The 19,037-nt window shown below is 39.6% G+C and overlaps 2 protein-coding genes and 1 pseudogene across 8 annotated transcripts in view; all 3 read left to right on the forward strand.

Annotated features, from left to right (window-relative positions):
- Styx (serine/threonine/tyrosine interacting protein) overlaps window positions 1–18,802 on the forward strand; it is a 31,778-nt gene extending 12,976 nt beyond the window's left edge. For 3 of the 7 annotated variants that reach the window (XM_063273890.1, XM_063273892.1, XM_063273891.1), the window contains 7 exons: window positions 5,012–5,072; window positions 5,938–5,974; window positions 6,557–6,596; window positions 7,191–7,241; window positions 9,679–9,751; window positions 12,567–12,660; window positions 15,497–18,802. In XM_063273890.1, the coding sequence (XP_063129960.1) occupies window positions 5,012–5,072; window positions 5,938–5,974; window positions 6,557–6,596; window positions 7,191–7,241; window positions 9,679–9,751; window positions 12,567–12,660; window positions 15,497–15,570 (430 nt within the window). In that variant the 3' untranslated portion in view covers window positions 15,571–18,802. Of the gene's footprint in view, window positions 1–5,011; window positions 5,073–5,937; window positions 5,975–6,556; window positions 6,646–7,190; window positions 7,242–9,678; window positions 9,752–12,566; window positions 12,661–14,166; window positions 14,257–15,496 lie in introns of all 7 variants that reach the window. The other 4 variants (XR_010057793.1, XR_359856.5, XR_010057794.1 and 1 more) reach the window with 4 other exon arrangements.
- The window catches only part of Rps10l6 (ribosomal protein S10-like 6), a 489,065-nt gene that overhangs the window by 268,686 nt on the left and 201,342 nt on the right, over window positions 1–19,037 (forward strand). The gene's annotated exons all lie outside the window — the stretch shown is intronic.
- Window positions 3,600–4,703, forward strand: LOC689246 (farnesyl diphosphate synthase pseudogene; annotated as a pseudogene).

The following is a 19,037-nucleotide window of genomic DNA, read 5'->3' on the forward strand; positions in this document are numbered from 1 at the left end:
ATTTTAGAATGTTTTTCTGTACTCCTTTCCTCCTAGATACTCAGTCCCTTCCTCAAAGGCACCTGCGATTTCTTCTTCATTGTGTCTATTCAGAAGCCTATTCCTGTAGATAAGGTTGTTTTGACTTAATAGTTTCTGAGTTGGCCCCCACCCCTGCTAGCATATGGAGGTCAAGAAACAACTGAATCGAGCTTGGTCTTTTGTTGTTTGCAGTAACATATGCTACATTAGTTTGGCCCACAGGCTTCAGGGGAGTCCCCTGAAATCTGTGCCTCCCATCTTGCCATTAGAGTACTGGGATTAGAGATCTTGAGTTCCCAAACCTTGTCTTTCTCTTCAAGATACTATTTTTAATTATGTGTGTGTTTGTCTTTCTATGGATATGGGCACATAAAAGCACAGATGCCCCTGGAACTGGACTTAAAGGGGATGGTTACAGACATGGTTATAGATCCAGACATGGATGTAGGAACCAAATTGAATATCATTCTAGCCCCCACACCTAGCTTTTTTTTTCATTAGTTACAGTTCAGGGCAGGCCCCATGCCCAGAAACATTTGTTCAACACAAAAATAAATTCCGTATTATTTGTGTGCTTTTTGTTTTCCTTTGGTGTATTTTGTCTTGTTGGACTTTGTTTACTTGTTTTGATTCTCATTGTGTGTGTGTGTGTGCCTGTCTGTCTGTCTGTCTGTCTTTAATAGGGAAAGAGCTGAAAATGATTGGAAATGGAGGTATAGAGGATATTGGAAGAATGTGATCAAAATGTATTGGATAAAAACTTATTTTACGGGGTTGGGGATTTAGCTCAGTGGTAGAGCGCTTGCCTAGGAAGCGCAAGGCCCTGGGTTCGGTCCCCAGCTCCAAAAAAAAAGAAAAAGGAAAAAAAAAAACTTATTTTACATGTAAGGGGATCTTGCCTGTATGTATGTCTGTGTACCATTTTGTGCTTGGTGCCCATGGAGATTTGAAGAGGGCATCAGATCCTCTGGAACTGAAATTATACTTCTGAGCTGTCATTTGGATGCTGGGAATCAAATCTCAGTCCTCTGGAAGAGCAGCCAGTTAACTACTGAGCTGTTTCTCTATCTCCCTACCAAGCTTTTTATATGGTTCTGGGAATTTGAACACTCAGGCCCCCACACTCATGGGTAGTGCACTACCCACTGAGCTATCTCCTTGGTCTTCCCTGAAACCTTTATATATTCTGTTTGTCTGTCTGTGACAGGGTCTTATTATGTAGCCAGGGCTGGTCTTGAATGAATGATTGTCCTCCTGCCTCTGCTTCCTAAAGACAAAATTACATGTGTGTATACCATATCCAGCCTCAGTCAATATCTTATTGGGCATTTCTATATTTGCAGACTTTGTTATGTATTCCTAAGATATGCAGTGACCATCCTTGAGCATGTTACTTAGTTTATATGTGAATATACTGATAGGGTAAATTTATAGAAATGTTGGCTCTAAGAAGATGAGCACGAGACATTTTAATAAGTATCGCAGACTGCCCTCCATTTATATTTCACTGTCAAGTGTGACTGTCTCCTCAGTGTCTCTCCAAGACACAGTTATAAGATACTGAAATTTGTTTCAATCTGGTGGAGTTAAATACTTTTTCATATATTTCTAGCTTTCTCATTTATCTTCTAATTATTGCAGCTGAATCATTAAAAGTCTTACTATTTGTTATTTTAGGTTCATTTAAAAAATAAGCTGGAAAAAAAAATAAGCTGGATTTGGTGATACAGTCTTATAATCCTACCACTTAGGAGGCTGGACTCCAAATTGAAGCTGACTAATAAGACAAATAATACAACAGTAACAAAGACGGCATTACACATGCTAAAAACAAAAGGCAGATGCTTATTGGGAGAGAACTGCTACCAATTGTTTTTCAGTATCTTTATAGAGATATTATGTATCTATATAAAAGTGTGTTAGAAATATTTTTTTTAAACTTAGGATATGTCAGACAGATGTTAAAAACATTGTAATGCTTTGCTTTACTGATCATACAAATGAGTATAACTGGGGCTGGAGAGATGGCTCAGTGGTTAAGAGCACTGACTGCTCTTCCAGAGGTCCTGAGTTCAATTCCCAGCAACCCCCAGGTAGGTCACAAGCATTTGTAATGGGATCTGATGCCAATTCAAAACAATGAATGGTTGACTCAGTGTTTCACCATACTTTTTAAAAAGATGTATTATTTTTGATTATGTATAGATGCGTGGTATGTGCATGTGAGTGCCCTTGGGTTCAGAGCCTCCAGTGTCCTGGAGTTGAAGTTGCAGACAGTTGTGAGGCCCCAGACAGGAACAGCACATGCTCCTCACCACCAGGTCATCTCTCTGCCTCTTGTTTGGTTTTTCTTTGAAACTGGAATCTTAGTAGCTCAGGCAGCCTGGAGCCTCCTGCCTTGCCCCGCAACTGCCAGAACTACAGAACTGAGCCACCACACCATTTTGTTATTTAACTCCCTCTCCCACAATCAAACGTAAAGCTTCCTTTGAAGTGTCCTCTGAAGGTGCAAAGATAGGGAGGTAACATCAGACCACTAGAGAGTCATCTTCCGCCAACTCACGGGGGTAGATTGACAGAAATGGGGGTAGGACTGAGAGTATGTGGACTTTTTGTACTAATTTTCTAGACTCACTGTGAAGCTCTCTTTACTGCTTATGGATTTTGTTTTAATTAAATAAACATTTTATACCAAACTATCACATGTTGTGTTGTAAGGCTTTAAATGTTCTTACACACCATAAATCTATGACACAGTCCCTAGAGATATACTTTGAAAATTATTTTTCACTTTTTATGATAATCAAAAATTATCAGGGGGTTGGGGATTTAGCTCAGTGGTAGAGTGCTCGCCTAGCAAGCGCAAGGCCCTGGGTTCCGTCCCCAGCTCGGAAAAAAAGAAAAAAAAATTATCAGGGGCAGGAGAAATAGCTCAGTGGTTATAGGAGTACTGGCTGCTCTTGGGTTTGGTTCCCAGCATGCACATGGTAGCTCACAACCATTATAACTCCAGTTTGAAGGGATCCAGGTGCCCTTGCTGGCTTTCCTGGGTAGCAGGCACACTTGCAAGCCAAATACTCCTTCACATAATAAAGTCCTTTTTAAAGGTTAATTATGACACCTTAGTATTAGAACACAATCCCAGCACTGGGGAGGCAGAATTCCAGAACAGCCAGAGCTACATAGAAAAAAAGAGAAAAGAAAGAGAAAAAAAATGAAAAATTTTTTAAAGGAGTATGAAGTTTGAGAGGAGGATGGAGAGTCTCTGTCCTAGAGAAATATGGGGGAACGAATGGAAAATTAATATAATCAAAATATACTGTATTCATCTATTGAAATTCTCAAAAAACTAATAAAAATAATACAAACCTTCTCATAGTAAAAACATACAGGGAAATGGAGCTCATAGAATAAAGAGTAGCTTAAAAAGTCAAGCTTAGTCAAACTTGCATGCTTTAATCCCAGTACGTGGGAGACGGGGCAGGTGGATCTGTAGCGTTTGAGCCCGGCCTGGTCTACAGAGCAAGTTCCAGAGCAGCTAGAGCTACACCAGGAACCTACCCTGAAGAAAACAAACAAGCCCAAGAGAACGCACACTGAAGCCCAGAGCATTTAGTTCCTCTATCAGAATGAATGGGGATCAGAAATTGGATGCTTATAACCAAGAAAAGCAGAATTTCATCCAGCACTTCTCCCAGATCGTCAAGGTGCTGACTGAGGATGAACTGGGACACCCAGAGACTATTACCCGACTCAAGGAAGTCCTGGCGTGCAGTGCTGTAGGAGGCAAGTTCACTCGGGGTCTGACGGTGGTACAGGCCTTCAAGGAGCTGTTGGAGCCAAGGAAACAGGATGCTGAGAATCTTGAGTGGGCTCTGGCTGTGGGCTGGTGTGTAGGACTGCTCCAGGCTTTTCCTCATGTCAGATGACATCATGAACCCTTCCCTCACTCGTCTCACTCACAAATCTGCTGGTATCAGAAGCCAGGCATAGGCTTGGCCATCAACGATGCTCTGCTTCTGGAAGCCTCCATCTACCGCCTGCTGAAGTTCTCCTGCAGGGAGCAGCCCTACTCCTTCTGTAGAGTTACATCAAACAGACCGGGCAGACTCTCCCTCATCACAGCACCCCAGGGCCATGCGGATCTTGGTAGACACACTGAAAAGAGGTACAAATCTATTGTCAAGTACAAGACAGCCTCTCTCTACTCTTTCTACCTGCCTATCACAGCTGCTGTGTGCCTGGCAGGGATTAGTGGGGAGAAGGAACATGCTAATGCCATGAAGATCCTGCTGGAGATGGGCGAGTTCTTTCAGGTCCAGGATGACTCCCTTGATCCCCATGGAGACACCTGTGTGACCAGAAAGGTCAGCACTGACATCCAGGACAACAGATGCAGCTGGCTGGCGGTTCAGTGTCTGCTACAGACCACTCCTCAACTGCAGCAGGTCTTGGATGAGAATTCTGGGCAGAAGGACCCAGAAAAGGTGGCCCAGGTGAAAGCACTGTGTGAGATCTGCAGTGTGTGTTCTTCAAGTATACGGAAGACAGACAGAACCACCTCAGCATCTCACAGAGCAGTGCTCTGCCCTGTCCACCTTCCTGGAACTAGCAGACAAGATCTACAAGCGGAGAAATTGTCGAGGCTAGGAGGGAGGGATCTCAATAAATTATTGTTCAACCAAAAAGTCAAATTGTATTGCACAGTCATTGCACAGATGAGTTGCTTACATGGAAGATCATTGGGGTGGAAATGTAATTAAGAATGATGTCTTATGGGGTTGGGGATTTAGCTCAGTGGTAGAGCGCTTGCCTAGGAAGCGCAAGGCCCTGGGTTCGGTCCCCAGCTCCGAAAAAAAGAACCAAAAAAAAAAAAAAGAAAAAAAGAATGATGTCTTATTATAAATGGATGTTAGTTTTATTTTAAAACTTCCAAGTTTTTGTGTGGGGATTGATCTGAGTATATTTACCATGAGTGCTTTGTTTCCAGGTATCTAGTCTTGGATATTGCTGATAATCCAGTTGAAAACATAATACGTTTTTTCCCTATGGTAAGTATCAGTATTTAATATCACTTACAATTTATGATTTGAGCCTAATAATTTAGATTGTAAAACTATTTCTACTTCATTATGACTGAAAAAAATGTAGGATTTACTTTATAATGAAAGTAAGGTATTTAAAAAAATAACCTTTAAAAGTTGTGTCATTGAGGTCTTTTTGTTGGTACTTAAATATGTTGCCTGAATGTATGTATTTGTATCACATGGGTACAAGAGCCCACAGAAATCAGAAGAACGTACTGGATCCTCTAGAAGTGGAGTTGGGGATGGTTGTGAGCCATCGTATGGGTTCTAGGAACCTACCCCTGGTCGTGCTTTTAACCACCGAGCCATCTCATCAGTCCCCTCATTGATGTTTGTTTTTAATTATATTACATTTTTTATTTGTGTTCGTGCATGCACACTTGTATGTGCCATGATGTGCATATGAAGATCAGAGGACAGATTTTGGAGTCTGTTCTCTCTACCATGTGTCCCGGATGGAGCGTAGGTCAAGCCTGGTGGTGGTGCCTTTACTTGCTGAGCCATCTCGCCAGCCCAAGAGCTGTGTTTTTCTCTCTTTTTAAGATTTATTTATTTATTGTCTGTCTGTGAGTGCTCAATCTGCATGTCAGAAGACGGCATCAAATCATAGGTGGGAAACAGGCCTCCATGTGGTTGCTGGGGATTGAAGTCAGAACCTCTGGAAGAGCAGACAGTGCTCTTAGCCACCGAGCCATCTCTCCAGCCCTAAGAGTTGTGTTTTTTAAAGATTAGGTGTTGCTCTGTAACTTTCAGCCTCCTTTTGTTTTACTGTATTATATGTTCACCTTACTCTACATGCTTTTTCTAATACAGTCTCTCTTATCCTCAGACTAAAGAGTTTATTGATGGAAGCTTACAAAATGGAGGTAAATTTTTTTCTGTTATTAAAGATTTGTTTTTGTGTGTATGAGTCTTTTATCTACATGTATGTATGTGTACCATATGTGTGCCTGTGGCCTACAGAGGCCAGAAGAAGTCATCTTATCCCCTATAACTGGAGTACAGACGGTTGTGAGCTGCCCTGTGGATGCTGAGAATGAAGCCCGGTCCTCTGCAAGAGCCACAGGTGCTCTTACCACTGAGCCATCTCCAGGCAGTAGTGTTTGTTTTATCTTTAGGAATTTTTGTTACAATTGATAGGTTTTCTGACTGTAGGATAGAGAAATTCTATTTTTATATAGTAGATGATATTCAAATGTACATTTCCCCAGCTACTTAACTTCATCTTATGCTTTCAAAATTTTTTCCACCTAAATTTCAGTTTCTCCTAAAATCCACTGTATTCTCTACATAATTAAAATAAAGACTGGAAAATTAATAGCTAAGTGACAAGTACATGAAATAAAATATCTAAGGAAGACTCACTGTACCCTGATATGTGGTTTGAGTATATTTTACATTTGAATTCTTATTTTTTAGATGACTAACTCTTGTTTAAACTTTTTCAGGAAAAGTTCTCGTCCATGGGAATGCAGGTATCTCTAGAAGGTATGATGTTTCAGCAAAAATTGAAGAGGAATGTTCGCTGTCAGTTCCTGTAAGCCAGGTCTACTTACTCTCGGGGCTGCTACTCCTCCACGCAGTCCGCAAGCTGCCCACTCCTGGCTTTCTCCCATTGAATGCCCTCTCCTGCAGTCCCCTAGGCGGCTGTTACCACGCCTCGCATACACACGCACACAGAACCAGATCCACATACTCCAGCTGCCTCTCACCCCCTTTCACACGCTGTCCTCTTTAGCCTGGTAAATCAAAGTTCCAGAAACTTGTAATTTAGCAATTAGACTTACATGTTAAATTCTTAGTCCACAATTCATTACACAATAAATTCACTGCTAATTGATAAAGATATAAACCACCCACCTAGACAAGATAAAACCAATCTAGTTCACCTAAATCTGAACCATCTTCCTCCATAGACTTTATCTTGATCTCTCCTTCCTCCCCTCTCCCGCCTTACAAAAACTTTGTCCCTCCACTCTCTACTGTCCAATCATGTATCGCCTTGACATCAATGAATCTAGATAATCTTTGTTTCTTGTGTTTAGTTATGAATTGTATTATCTAATTGTTCTCTGTCTTCAGTGCCGCCTTTGTTATTGCATACATCATGGAGACATTTGGGATGAAGTACAGGTAAGCTAACATACTCAAACCTAGCAACAGTTCACTCTCACTTAAATGGATTAAATAGTAAGGAATGTAAGGCTTAATATAGATAGATATTTTATAGATAGTCATAGTTGATTAGACAAAACTGGAAAACTGCTTACCGTTAGGGAATTAGTTAGTTTCACCTGAAAAACTCTGGATGCAAATGTCAGTGTTTATTTTACTTCAGTTGACATCTACTGGGTATAGTAGAATATGCCTGTAATCAAAATACTCAGCAGACGGAAGTAGGATTCCTATAAACTCAGGTGGAAGCCTGGTCTGCACATTCAAGGCTTCAAATCCAGCCCCTGTAAGAAAAGAAACAAGTAATTAGGAATTGTCTGTAGCATCCTCTTATAAATCAGGGTGATCTTTCACATCAAAATTACCTTTTACATTCTGTAAAGAGAGGAAGACCTACATAATAAAGATCAAACTAGTATACAGTATTACCTTTCTTAGTCTTAAGAAAGCTAGAATTCGTCTTCACTCTTTATCACTTCCAAACAGAAAAGTTTATCTCTTGGGGCTGGAGAAATGGCTGGGGACCTGGCTTCAGTACCGAGCAAACCGTGGAGATTTGTAACTTTGTTAACAGTTTCAGGGAATTCAACACTCTTCTGGCCTCCTGCAGTTTCAGGGAATTCAACACTCTTCTGGCCTCCTGCAGTTTCAGGGAATTCAACACTCTTCTGGCCTCCTGCAGAGACCACACGCTCATATACATACTCACATACACACTCACATACACACTCACAGACATGGTATAAGCAAAGCTCTCATATACTTAATTGTGTTTTTAAGTAGTTGCTTCTGACAGATTTAGGCAGAGTAGAAAACTTGCCTGTCAGTTACCAACATTGATGATCCCATAGGTTCCAGTAGATAGTTTCAATCAAAAGTCACACATTAGGGGTTGGGGGTTTAGCTCAGTGGAAGAGCGCTTGCTAGGCCCTGGGTTCGGTCCCCAGCTCCAAAAAAAAGAAAAGAAAAAAAAAAGTCACACATTAAATGGGTCTACTGAGTGACAAGATTTTCCTGTGGAGATTCAGTACACATCTACTCACCTCAGATATGAAGCTTATAATAGACCAAAGTATGGGTATCACCACAGCCCAACTTGGTGAACCAATGAATTTTATTGAGGTTAATGATGGAAATATGGGTGAGGAATTACTTACAGGAACAGAAATGAGTCAAAGGCAGTTGCATCACCAAAGCCCACCCAGGCCTGGTACAGCGCACAAAAGCAGGAATCGAACATATTCAACTGGTTGGAGAATGTTCTTTCCATGTGACTTAGTCCTTGAGTGTAAAACTCTTTCAGGCAACTTAATGGTTATCTGCTTCTTTGAAGCAGCTTGGCATGTCTGAGAGTGACTGCATCAGTTTTTACTCTTTACTATGGAGAGAGAGAAGGGCTTCTACATCTGGTCAGTTTGAGGAACTTCCTAGAGCTTTTGAGTTGCTTGTCTTGGCTTCCCTGTAGGAAGGAACAGTGCAAACTTAAAGGAAGCTGCTACACAACAGGTTCACAACACCAAACGTGATTAATGCCAGAAAAGGACTGGTAGACTGAGGAGGCAAGGGTCATAGGGATGAGGAGAATAGGGGAAATTAGAACACAGTGAACACAGTGTGTACATGTGTAAATTTGTTAAAAAAAAAAAAAGATACAATTCTTAAATATTTGAATGCAAATAGTTGAAAAACATTTTCCTTATTATTTAGGATCTTGTCATAATATTCATAACCTCTTGATCCATTGTGTTTACTACTAGATTTCACATGTAAGCTTTATAACACAAGGAAGTTCACTTCTCATGTAATGTTTATGCCTGTGACAAGTATGCTGCATGCTTTGCACTTCTCTCATCTTCACAGCAATCCTCCAGAAGCCACATCACAATGCCTGCTTTGCCAGTGAGGAAAAATGGAGCAGGCTCCCTGTTAGAGGTGGTGGTGAGCCTGGGAACTGTGAATTTAGTTGGCCTAACTTCTCTCCACCATGACACATCACCTCTCTATAGTATTAGGACTATTGTCTACTCTTTTGGCAGATTATTTAGGTGGTTTTTAATGTTGCAGGTTTTTTCCCTACTGTGTTGGGAATTGAACCCAGAGCCTTGCATTAGCTAAGGAGTTCTGTCCCCAGCCTTAGAGTATATTTCAAATAAATTCCTTTTTGATTTATTTGAGACAGGGTTTCTCTGTGTAGCCCCCACTGTCCTAGAACTCACCCTGTGGACCAGACTGGCCTTGAACTCAGATATCCACCTGCCTCTGCCTCCTGAGTGCTGGGATTTAAGGCACGCACTACCATATTCCACCCACCTTCAAATAAATTCTAAATGAAAAAAAATTTAGATTATTTCATGAAATAGGTCCATCATATTAATTTTTATTCCTCCATTTTCAGAGATGCATTTGCTTATGTCCAAGAAAGGAGATTTTGTATTAATCCTAATGCTGGATTTGTCCACCAACTTCAGGTAATGAACTCCTATGTCCACTCTGTTTAAGGCAGAGTGTAGGATGATTAAAATGGCTTGTCTATACAGCTTAGGTGTAGAATTTACTTTCTAAATACTTGATATTATTATAATCTGACTAATCTGATATTACTCCAGTTTATATCTTTATTTAAATTTGTTGTTGTTGTTGTTGTTGTTGTGTAGCTCTGGCTGTCCTGGAATTCACAGAGCTCTGCCTGCCTTGGCCTCTGCCTCTGCCTCCTGAGTGTTAGGATTAAAGGCGTGCACCACTTCACCCAGCCTTTAAAAAAATTTTTTTTAAATTGGTCCTGATGGCTCACACTTGTATTCCAGCACTCAAGGACCTGAGGTAGGAGGATTGTCATGAATTCCAAGCCAATCTGGGCTATAGTTGCAGTTACCAAGAAAATGGGTTAAAGGTACATTCTTAAATACACAGTAGAGAGGGGGATAAGCAGATGGTTTAGTAGGTTGAGGTACTTGTGGAAAAGAACCAAATTGTCATCTGACCTTCATACACACTGCAAACACGTTCCCCCAATCAATGCATTTTTAAAATAAGAAAGTAATTATACACAAGATAGAAAATGGAATGATTCTCCCGCCCCCATGGTGACTGTGATATAAGTGTTTAGTTCAAGTACAGGTTGAACATCTCTTAATGTGAAACCATAAATGCTTCAGTACCAAAAAAAAAAAAGAAACCTTTTGAGTGCTTATTTTTGGATTAGGGATTCTGAAGCAAATGAAGACTATTCAAGTGTTCTAAAGTCCAGAAAATTTCAAAATGAAGGGATAGTCACTATATGCTAAGAATGGCAGCTTTTTTTATTGTTTGTTTTAGTTTTTCTTATTGTTAGGTCTGCTGTACCCAGCGCACACTAAGTTTCTTTGCTTTTTTTGCCTTGTATTAAAACATTCACTTTTACAGTATATTTTTGTACTTTAAAAAGTAGGATATAATATAATAAAATCAAAATTTAGTAGTGTGTACGATCAAGTGTAAAGTCTCTTGTATAATCCTAATAACATATCTTGAAGAAACAATGTGTAATGTCTCATGCTGTAGCCCTACCTGGGGTTGCAGTGCTACTCTATTTTTATTGCACATGGGTGTTTTTTCGACTTGAGTGTTTGTGTAACAAGTTTGTGCCTGGTGCCCTTGGCTACCTTGGACTAGGGTTATGGGTGGCTGTAACCCATCATATTGGTGCTAAGGACTGAACCCCAGGCCCTTTGGGTCCTCCGAGAGAGCAGGCAGTTTTTGAACCACTTCTTTTTGGCCTTGCCACCAGATTTATTTACTGGGTTTTTGTCTTTTTTGGCTTTCTGGTATCCTTCTTCTTGTCATCGTTGGGTGGCCAGGCAAAGCTCAGAGAGTAGTGTGGACCACTACAGCTCTCACTAAGGTGGCAGAAAAAAAGTGGGATAAAAATTTTTGATTGGACATCACTAATACAGAGGAAACTGTAAGAAGGGATAGGTTACAGAATGAAATCAAGAGACATTTTGTTGTTTGATTTGGTTTTCTGATACAGAGCATTAAACTGATAGCACCAGAAAATTTGGTCCTATCAATTTTAAAAGCAATGGAGAGGGAATAGACAGTCGTGTGCATGTGTTCAGGAGACAGACTCCTGTATGTAAGGAGAGGAAAGCTCTTCTGGCTGAGATCAATAGAAGAAAGAGTGTGGATTAAGACTGGGGATATGACTGGACAGTGGTGGTACATACCTTTAATCCCTGCTTGGGCAACAAAGGTAAGCGTATTGCTGTGAGTTCAAGACTAGTGAAAGCAAACAAACAGCTTTTAGGGATAGAGAGATGGCTCAGTAGTTAGGACCACTACTGCTCTTCCAGAGATCCTGAGTTCAAATCCTAGCAACCACATGGTGGCTCATAACCATCCATAGTGGCATCTGATGCCTTCTGGTGTGTCTGAAGATTGCTACAGTGTACTTATAAATAAATATAAATAAATCTTAAAAAAACAAAAAATGGGGAGTATAGCTAGCAGCAGACTGCTTTCTCACCTAGCTTGCTTGCTAGCCTGGACAAGGCTTTAGGTTCAGTTCCTAGCAGCAGGGTAAAGGAGTATTAGATGAAGTCAAATTTGCCGAGTATGCTATCAGTACACCTGCAATCTCAAGATCAAAGATCAAGGCTAGTCTTGGCTAAATAGCACATTGGAAGCCAGCCTCAGTTCTTTGTTTAAGATTCTGTCAGGAGGAGGAGGATGAAGAGGAAAAAGGAAAAACATTTCAAAGGCAGAACACTGCAGCACTCAGGCATACAGAGGATTTGGAAGTAAAACTAGCAAAGGAGATGGCTAGTGATGGAGCAAGAAGCCTCTGCTGCTTGGGCTTCAGGGATGGTAGGTTGAAGATTGCAAAAGGAAGGAACAATTACCTATTTCAGAGGACTTGGGGCCTTTCACAAAGTCTTTGTGAGAAGGGGAAGATAAACTTGTTCGGGGGAAACTGGGAAAAAATAATTTTGTTTTTATTGATTTTTAGTGCAATTTTAATAAAATTGCAGGTTTAAGTTTTGGGTCCCTCTATCCTTTGTGCTATATTAACATGTAGAATTAGACCATTATAGTTAATGCCCGGTGGCAGAAGATACATTATGTCTGGCAGCGAGCTATTGGCACAACTTGGTTTCTAATTATCAGTAACTGACAGTTGCCAGGTAGGAACTGTGAACCTCCATTCCTTTTGTAAGAGCCCTTTGTACTAGCCCTTTGTCTAAACTAAGACTACAAATGTACACATTCATCTTGTATCTGAGCTACTTAACATCTTTTTTTCAGGAATATGAAGCCATCTACTTAGCAAAATTAACAATACAGATGATGTCACCACTCCAGATAGAAAGGTCTTTATCTGTTCATTCTGGTACTACAGGTAAGGGCTTGGTTTGTTTTGTAGAAAATTGAAGAGAAAGGTAATGGTGGAAGAAGGAGAAAAGAAGCATCTATTACACGTTTCACATACTTGTGAGCAATCTGTTTAGAAACTCTGAGTAAACTAAAGAGTTTCAAAGGCTTAGCGGTCTAATGAATAAATAGTACATGTACTGTTTATTATTATGTGTAAACTATAATGCGTAGCCACTTATATTAGCCAGTTGAAAATCATATCTACTGTGTGTAATTTTAAGTCTGTTACATTGTATAGCTATTACAAAGATTAAAATAAAACCACTGGGGGTGGGGGGGCGTTGGGGATTTAGCTAGTGGTAGAGCGCTTATCTAGCAAGCGCAAGGCCCTGGGTTCGGTCCCCAGCTCCGAAAAAAAGGAAAAAAAAAAAAAAAATAAGACCACTCTGGATAACTTGGCTAACACTAAAAATGCAGTTGCTGGATATGGCAACATATGCCTATATCTCAGCCCTGGGTGATAGAGGCACAAAGATCATAGCAAGAGCTTGTCCCAGCACAAAATGAAAGAGGTGATTAATACATAAAACAGTGTAATTCAGGTTACCTCAATTTCTCTTTGCTCCTATTTTGAGGTTTTTGTTGTTTTTAAGCTTTCTTTTTATGAGTGTTTTGCCTGTGTGTATATACACATAGTGCATGCCAGGTTTCTGAGAAGATCAGAAGGTGGCAACAGATGTCTGGAACTAGAGTTATAGGCAGTTGTAAGCTACCAAGTAAATACTAGGAACCAAACCTAGGTCCTCTGTAAGAGCAGTGAGTTCTTAACTGCTAAGTCATCCTTCTTACTCTGTAGCACCAGCTGGCCCGGAATTAGCTATGTAGTTCAGACTAGCTTGGAACTCAACCTGCTTACTGTGCTTGTTCCTGAACCTGATAGGCTTCTGGTCCCCTGGACCCACATGGTATAGGACAGAACTGATTCCCACAAGTTGTGAACCTCTCTACCTCTCAAATGCTGGAATTAAAAGTGTGTGCCACCATACCCACCTACTACTACTGTTTGATCTGACCTCTCTTTTTAGGATCCGATTCACTTGTTTTCATAGGTAATAGCCTAAGCAAACTGTCAGATTCTCCTCTTCCCTTTCCAAGCCCCTGCTGCTCTTGTGTGTAAGAACTCTTACAGTTGGAACGAGCTGTGTGCCAGCTGCCGAGCTCCCCGAAGCACAAGTGCAGAAAGCACCACTGCTCTGTCCTGCTCTGTCCTGTTCTGTTCTGCTCAAAGACTCAGGCCACATGCTCCTTCTGTGAGTGTGCTTCCCAATTACCATTGATCCCTCTCGCTAGCCTCTGTTTAAACACGATGCTTATCAGCATCTTTAGAACACACTTCCTTCTAAATAGTACTTTAAACAAAGGCTCGTTAGGTCATCATATCATGAGCCTCTTAGCCAGATTATCTTCGTATGTTCTGTACACTGTGGTCAGATTTATCTGTCTTGATGGAATGGTGTTTTTGTTTTGCTAGAGACTTATTGACTATTCCCACCGAAGTGTAACCCGGGAGGTCCAAAGTGAGCATGAGCCACAGGTAGCAAAGGTCACCATGGCCGTTCAGGTATTACACTTAATACAGCGCATGACACTCCTCTTCCCTATTCTTACTCCTAACTTAGATACCATCTCCTTAAATGAAGCTGTTCACCGTACTCCTCCAGCCCCTCCTGGAGAAGCACTGTGCTGGGAGTTTTCTTCTACCTTACTCCATTGATTTTATATTACATTCTTACTCGTGGTCTAATGAAGCACCAGCTTTGTTAGAATCTGCAGCCTGAGCCAGGGAATGGTGGTACACTCCCACCCCTCAGGAGGCAGAGGCAGGAGGATTTCTGAGTTCGAAGCCAGCCTGGTCTAGAGAGCAAGTTCCAGGACAGCCAGGGCTACATGGAGAAACCCTGTCTCAAAAACAAACAAAACAAAAAAATCTGCAGTCTGGACTACATTATGACTTAACACAACTCCAAATCTGCAGCCGTGCCATCATTAGTCACAGAGCGCAGACAACTGCCATTTAACTGTCCTTTAGCCGTCCCCCTCCACAAGACTTCTTTCTGAATATAATTACACGGCACACAGGGATAACTTTTATTCTTGATGGGATATTTTTGTAGAGCAAACTCTGGTATAAGGAGTAAAATGGATCTCTTAGTTGATGTATACTTTCCTTGCTCCTAATCTATAGGTCTGGATGATAAAGCCACAGCAATAGCAGAAAAATATTTTCAACTGTTTTCTTCATAACTATAACTGTGTGACCAGAACAATATCCAAAGATCTTATGAACACAAACTCAGCTACTAAATGTGGTGTCTTAGGATATATGTATGTTGCCTACAAAGCATAGAGTTGGTGATAATCAGATTTTTAATTATTATTTTTTAATATTTATTTTACTTCTATGAGTACACTGCCGCTGTCGTCTTGAGACACATCAGAAGAGGGCATCGGATCCCATTACAGATGGTTGTGAGCCACCATGTGCTGGGAATTGAACTCAGGACCTCTGGAAGAGCAGTCAGTGCTCTAAACCACTGAGCCATGTCTCCAGTCCAGGCTGCAGTCAGATTTTAATGGACCCCTGACTGCTGAAAAGTTTTCTATGTACAAGATGTTCAATTGCCAAAGTAACTTTATCTTCATGACACAACATAACTTAAGCATGCTGTAAATTCAAGCATGACATTGTCATAATGCTAATATAATATCATTTGGTAGAAGAACAAATTTTTGCTGTTTGTAGTATCCTAATGTGAGTTTCTGTAAGTTTTCACTGTATGTGTTCATTCAATAACCTTTAGGTAGTGTGAAGAGAACATATGAAGATGATGATGACTTTGGGAACATGCAAGTGGCAACCGCACAGAATGGCTGACCTGTGAGGACTGTTATTGCACAGGATCGCTGGACTATGAGGACTGTTACATGGGTGTGAGCTTCCATCTAGAAAGGACAGGATCCTAGTGATGATAATGTGAAATGGTAAACACACAAATACTTTCTTTTCAACTATACGTTGCTTCCAGACATGTTTCTCTGCAACTTGTTGAGCAACAAGTTAAGATGTGGGACTTCTGCAGTAGATGGCGCTGATGGACGATGGGTTTACTTTAAAAAAAAAAACTATGGTTTTATTATAAACCAAGAATTTTGGACTTGCAAAGAGGTATTATTGCAATAATGCACTTTTCATACTTGAAATTTATTTGTATGATATAAAGTTATTACTTTAAACAAAATACAAGTTAGGGGGATTTGTTTATAGGTTTTGGATAATTTATAACAAATTTCCTAATGTTTCCTAAAAATTCATTTTGTGTTATATATTACATTTAAAGTAATTTTACAGTTCAATTTTATGACGGAGCCTCTTACAGAAACATTAACAAAATGTAGAACTTGTCCACATTTTTTAGTATAATTCAGTAACTTGATTACCATTTTTTTAAACTTCTTGGTCCCGTATCTTTAAATCATGACTTTAGCAACTAGCCTACTTTACTAATTTAATACAGTTAATACTTCCTTTCCAGTTGTCTCCCTTATTCTAAATGAGAAAAGTTGTAATGATCAAAGAGGTCTTACTTTCTAGAACCAGATACTCAAAAATAAGGATAGTGTTATGTTTTCCACATGACTTTTTCCACTTGCTGTTTAAGCCAAATGTAGACTTGGTCTTCTCAGAGTTGCCTAGCTCTAACTCTTGTCCAAAATGGTTCAAAGTAGACCAAACCAATGTAGCACTGTTTCTTCAATATGAAACCCCCAAAGAAAAGTGCCTTGCATCAGCAAACAAGTAAATCCTCATGACTTCTAAATTAGTATATAAAGCAGTGAAAAGCTATTAACGTTTTTTTCTATGATTTCTTGTTTTTGAACCATAAATTAAATCTGTGATGCTTGACAAAGGTGAATTATTTGGAAGGAGACATTTACTTCTACTTTACGTTGTATTACTTCTGTGAGGTTCAGCTGACAGCTTTGCTTTGAAGGTGTATCCCTTGGGGAAAGCAATTTGTGGGTAGCTTCAGTGTATTGTAAATTACTGTTTTAACTTGTTCCTAAAGTAACTCAAATTTACACCATGATTTGCATTAGCAACGTCATTTTATGGCTCTTTAGTTTTCCATGTTTTTATCTATATGTATAAAAATTGTTCTACAAAAAAATTTATTATTGTGTGATGTGCAGACGAAGTGTTTTTAACTTTTTGTATATGATGACTTTAGGGTAGCACAAACATGGCTTCTTTATAGCTCACATTTCTCAGTCCTCTTTCGAGATGCTTTACTGTTGAGAATGATACCCACACACTTCCAGGATACCCTGAGGCACTGTGCACGGTTAACAGGTTACACTTAAGTTACTTGCTTTGCTCACACCTTATGACATTAACGTATAGAAAGGCTCTTTGTCCTTCACAGGGGAGCCTGAGTATAAACCAGAGTTACTGCTCCCTTGGCCTCTGTCCTCTTCTGGTTCCCATCCCGTCCCCTATCTTTTCAGCCTAATGAACAGCATTGTTTTTAATTCTCTTGTCACAGGCATGGTGGTCTAATAGAGCCAAGATCACATTGGGTATTAAAGTTTCTGTACACACATCACCACCCGACAGGTCAACAAAGATCTCCCTTGGAGTCAGCCCATAATCTATGAACAGAAATTGTGCTTATTAAAGCAATCTCCATTTTAAAAAAATGTTTTTTTCAAGATGAGACATTTGAAGTAACTTTTTAAAGTAAGTTTTATAAAAATATGTGTTCCTCTTTAAATAGGAGTCTGTTCAAAATTAGAAGTTATTGACAGTCATTTGTAGCTTGTAATTTTCCATTTTTCTAACCACTGTCATTTTTTCTTCTCACATAAAGTGCCTATCCAGCACAATATACTGGAGACAGTCTCGGACACTAGGGACTGCCATCATGTTGAGCACAGTTGATATGGACAGATGAGGTCCTTTCATAAGAAGCCTCCAAGTTTCTTTCCTTCCTCTGCATTTACTAAATAGCTTTAGGTTCCATTTCCAGTGGTGTTTTGTAATACTATGATAAACTAATCCAATCATGATTTATTCATTCTCTAGACAACTTGAATAGTGTATGAATGTTCACCCAGTTTCAACATTAAATATGTAAGCTGGGCTTATAATTAAAACAAAATTTTATCAAAATATAAGGAACTTCATTACTCCCCATTTTAACAGATCCTGGAAACAAGTGGGGGAGTCAGTCTTCTCCTCATTTAACTGATTCATGTTAGTTTCTTGTCTACTAGATGTCCCAGCTCTGTGGTAGGAATGATCAAGTGCACTAACTTTGCTACCAACTTTCAACCGCTTGTAGAGCAGAATATTCATTTGAAGGGTGTGGGGTTGTCTAGAAGTAATGTCATAAAATGCTAAGCATGTCCTCTGTAATAAAACATAAGGTTCTTAATAGTTTAATTACTATGGAATTCAGATTACTTAGAAGTATTTAAGTGCAATCTTGAATTATGAAGTTGAGATGTATATATTAGGATGTCAACTTGATGTAAAGTAAATGAGCAGTTACCTGATGGATCTTTTTTAATAACTGGTTTAATCCACAACCCTAAAGCGTAGCTTCACTCAGTATTTATAGTATCTTTGTCCATTCAACAACACTCCAATAAGGAAATAGTAGGAAATAGCTGAGAATTACTGGAGGATTTTATTTATTTTTATTAGGAAAATAAGTTTCTAGAGTCTTGAGTGCTGGATAATTCTTTTGTCTTTCCCATTCATGGCAGCTAAAAAAAAAAAATCACTCAAAATATTCAGGTTTACATGTTATGCTCTTATAAGGAGCTATCATACCTCACAATTCAAAGTGTTTTCTCAATCAGTAACATGATACTGACATGTAATTGCAATTTACTATGCAGCAATGATTCAAGAGAAATAACATGCGTGTCTATTTACCTCTGTATAGGCAATGCTTACATTACTCTACTTTCAACATTTGTACTCTGATAAATGCTTATGTATGTATAGGAATGTCACAGTGAAGATGCTGCTAGCCCGGGCACAGAGTATTAAAGTTATTTTGTGCAGACTGGTGGTTGTATTAAAACTGTGTGCCATTCTACTTCACGATTGAGCTCATTCATACTCCTAATGCCTCAGAACTTCTGTCTCTTGGGTACCCAGCTTTACCTCTGCAGACTAAGAAAGATGAGTAAACATTTAATACTAAAACTGTGTCAGCTGGTGACATACTACTACTGTAAGAGGGATTTCAGAGAAAACCTTAATACAACTCCATGGGTTTTATTGAAATACTAACATCATAGACTGTCTTACCCCAAAGAGTTTAATGCTAA

This window comes from Rattus norvegicus, chromosome 15, assembly GCF_036323735.1.
Source record: "Rattus norvegicus strain BN/NHsdMcwi chromosome 15, GRCr8, whole genome shotgun sequence".
NCBI lineage: Eukaryota > Metazoa > Chordata > Mammalia > Rodentia > Muridae > Rattus > Rattus norvegicus.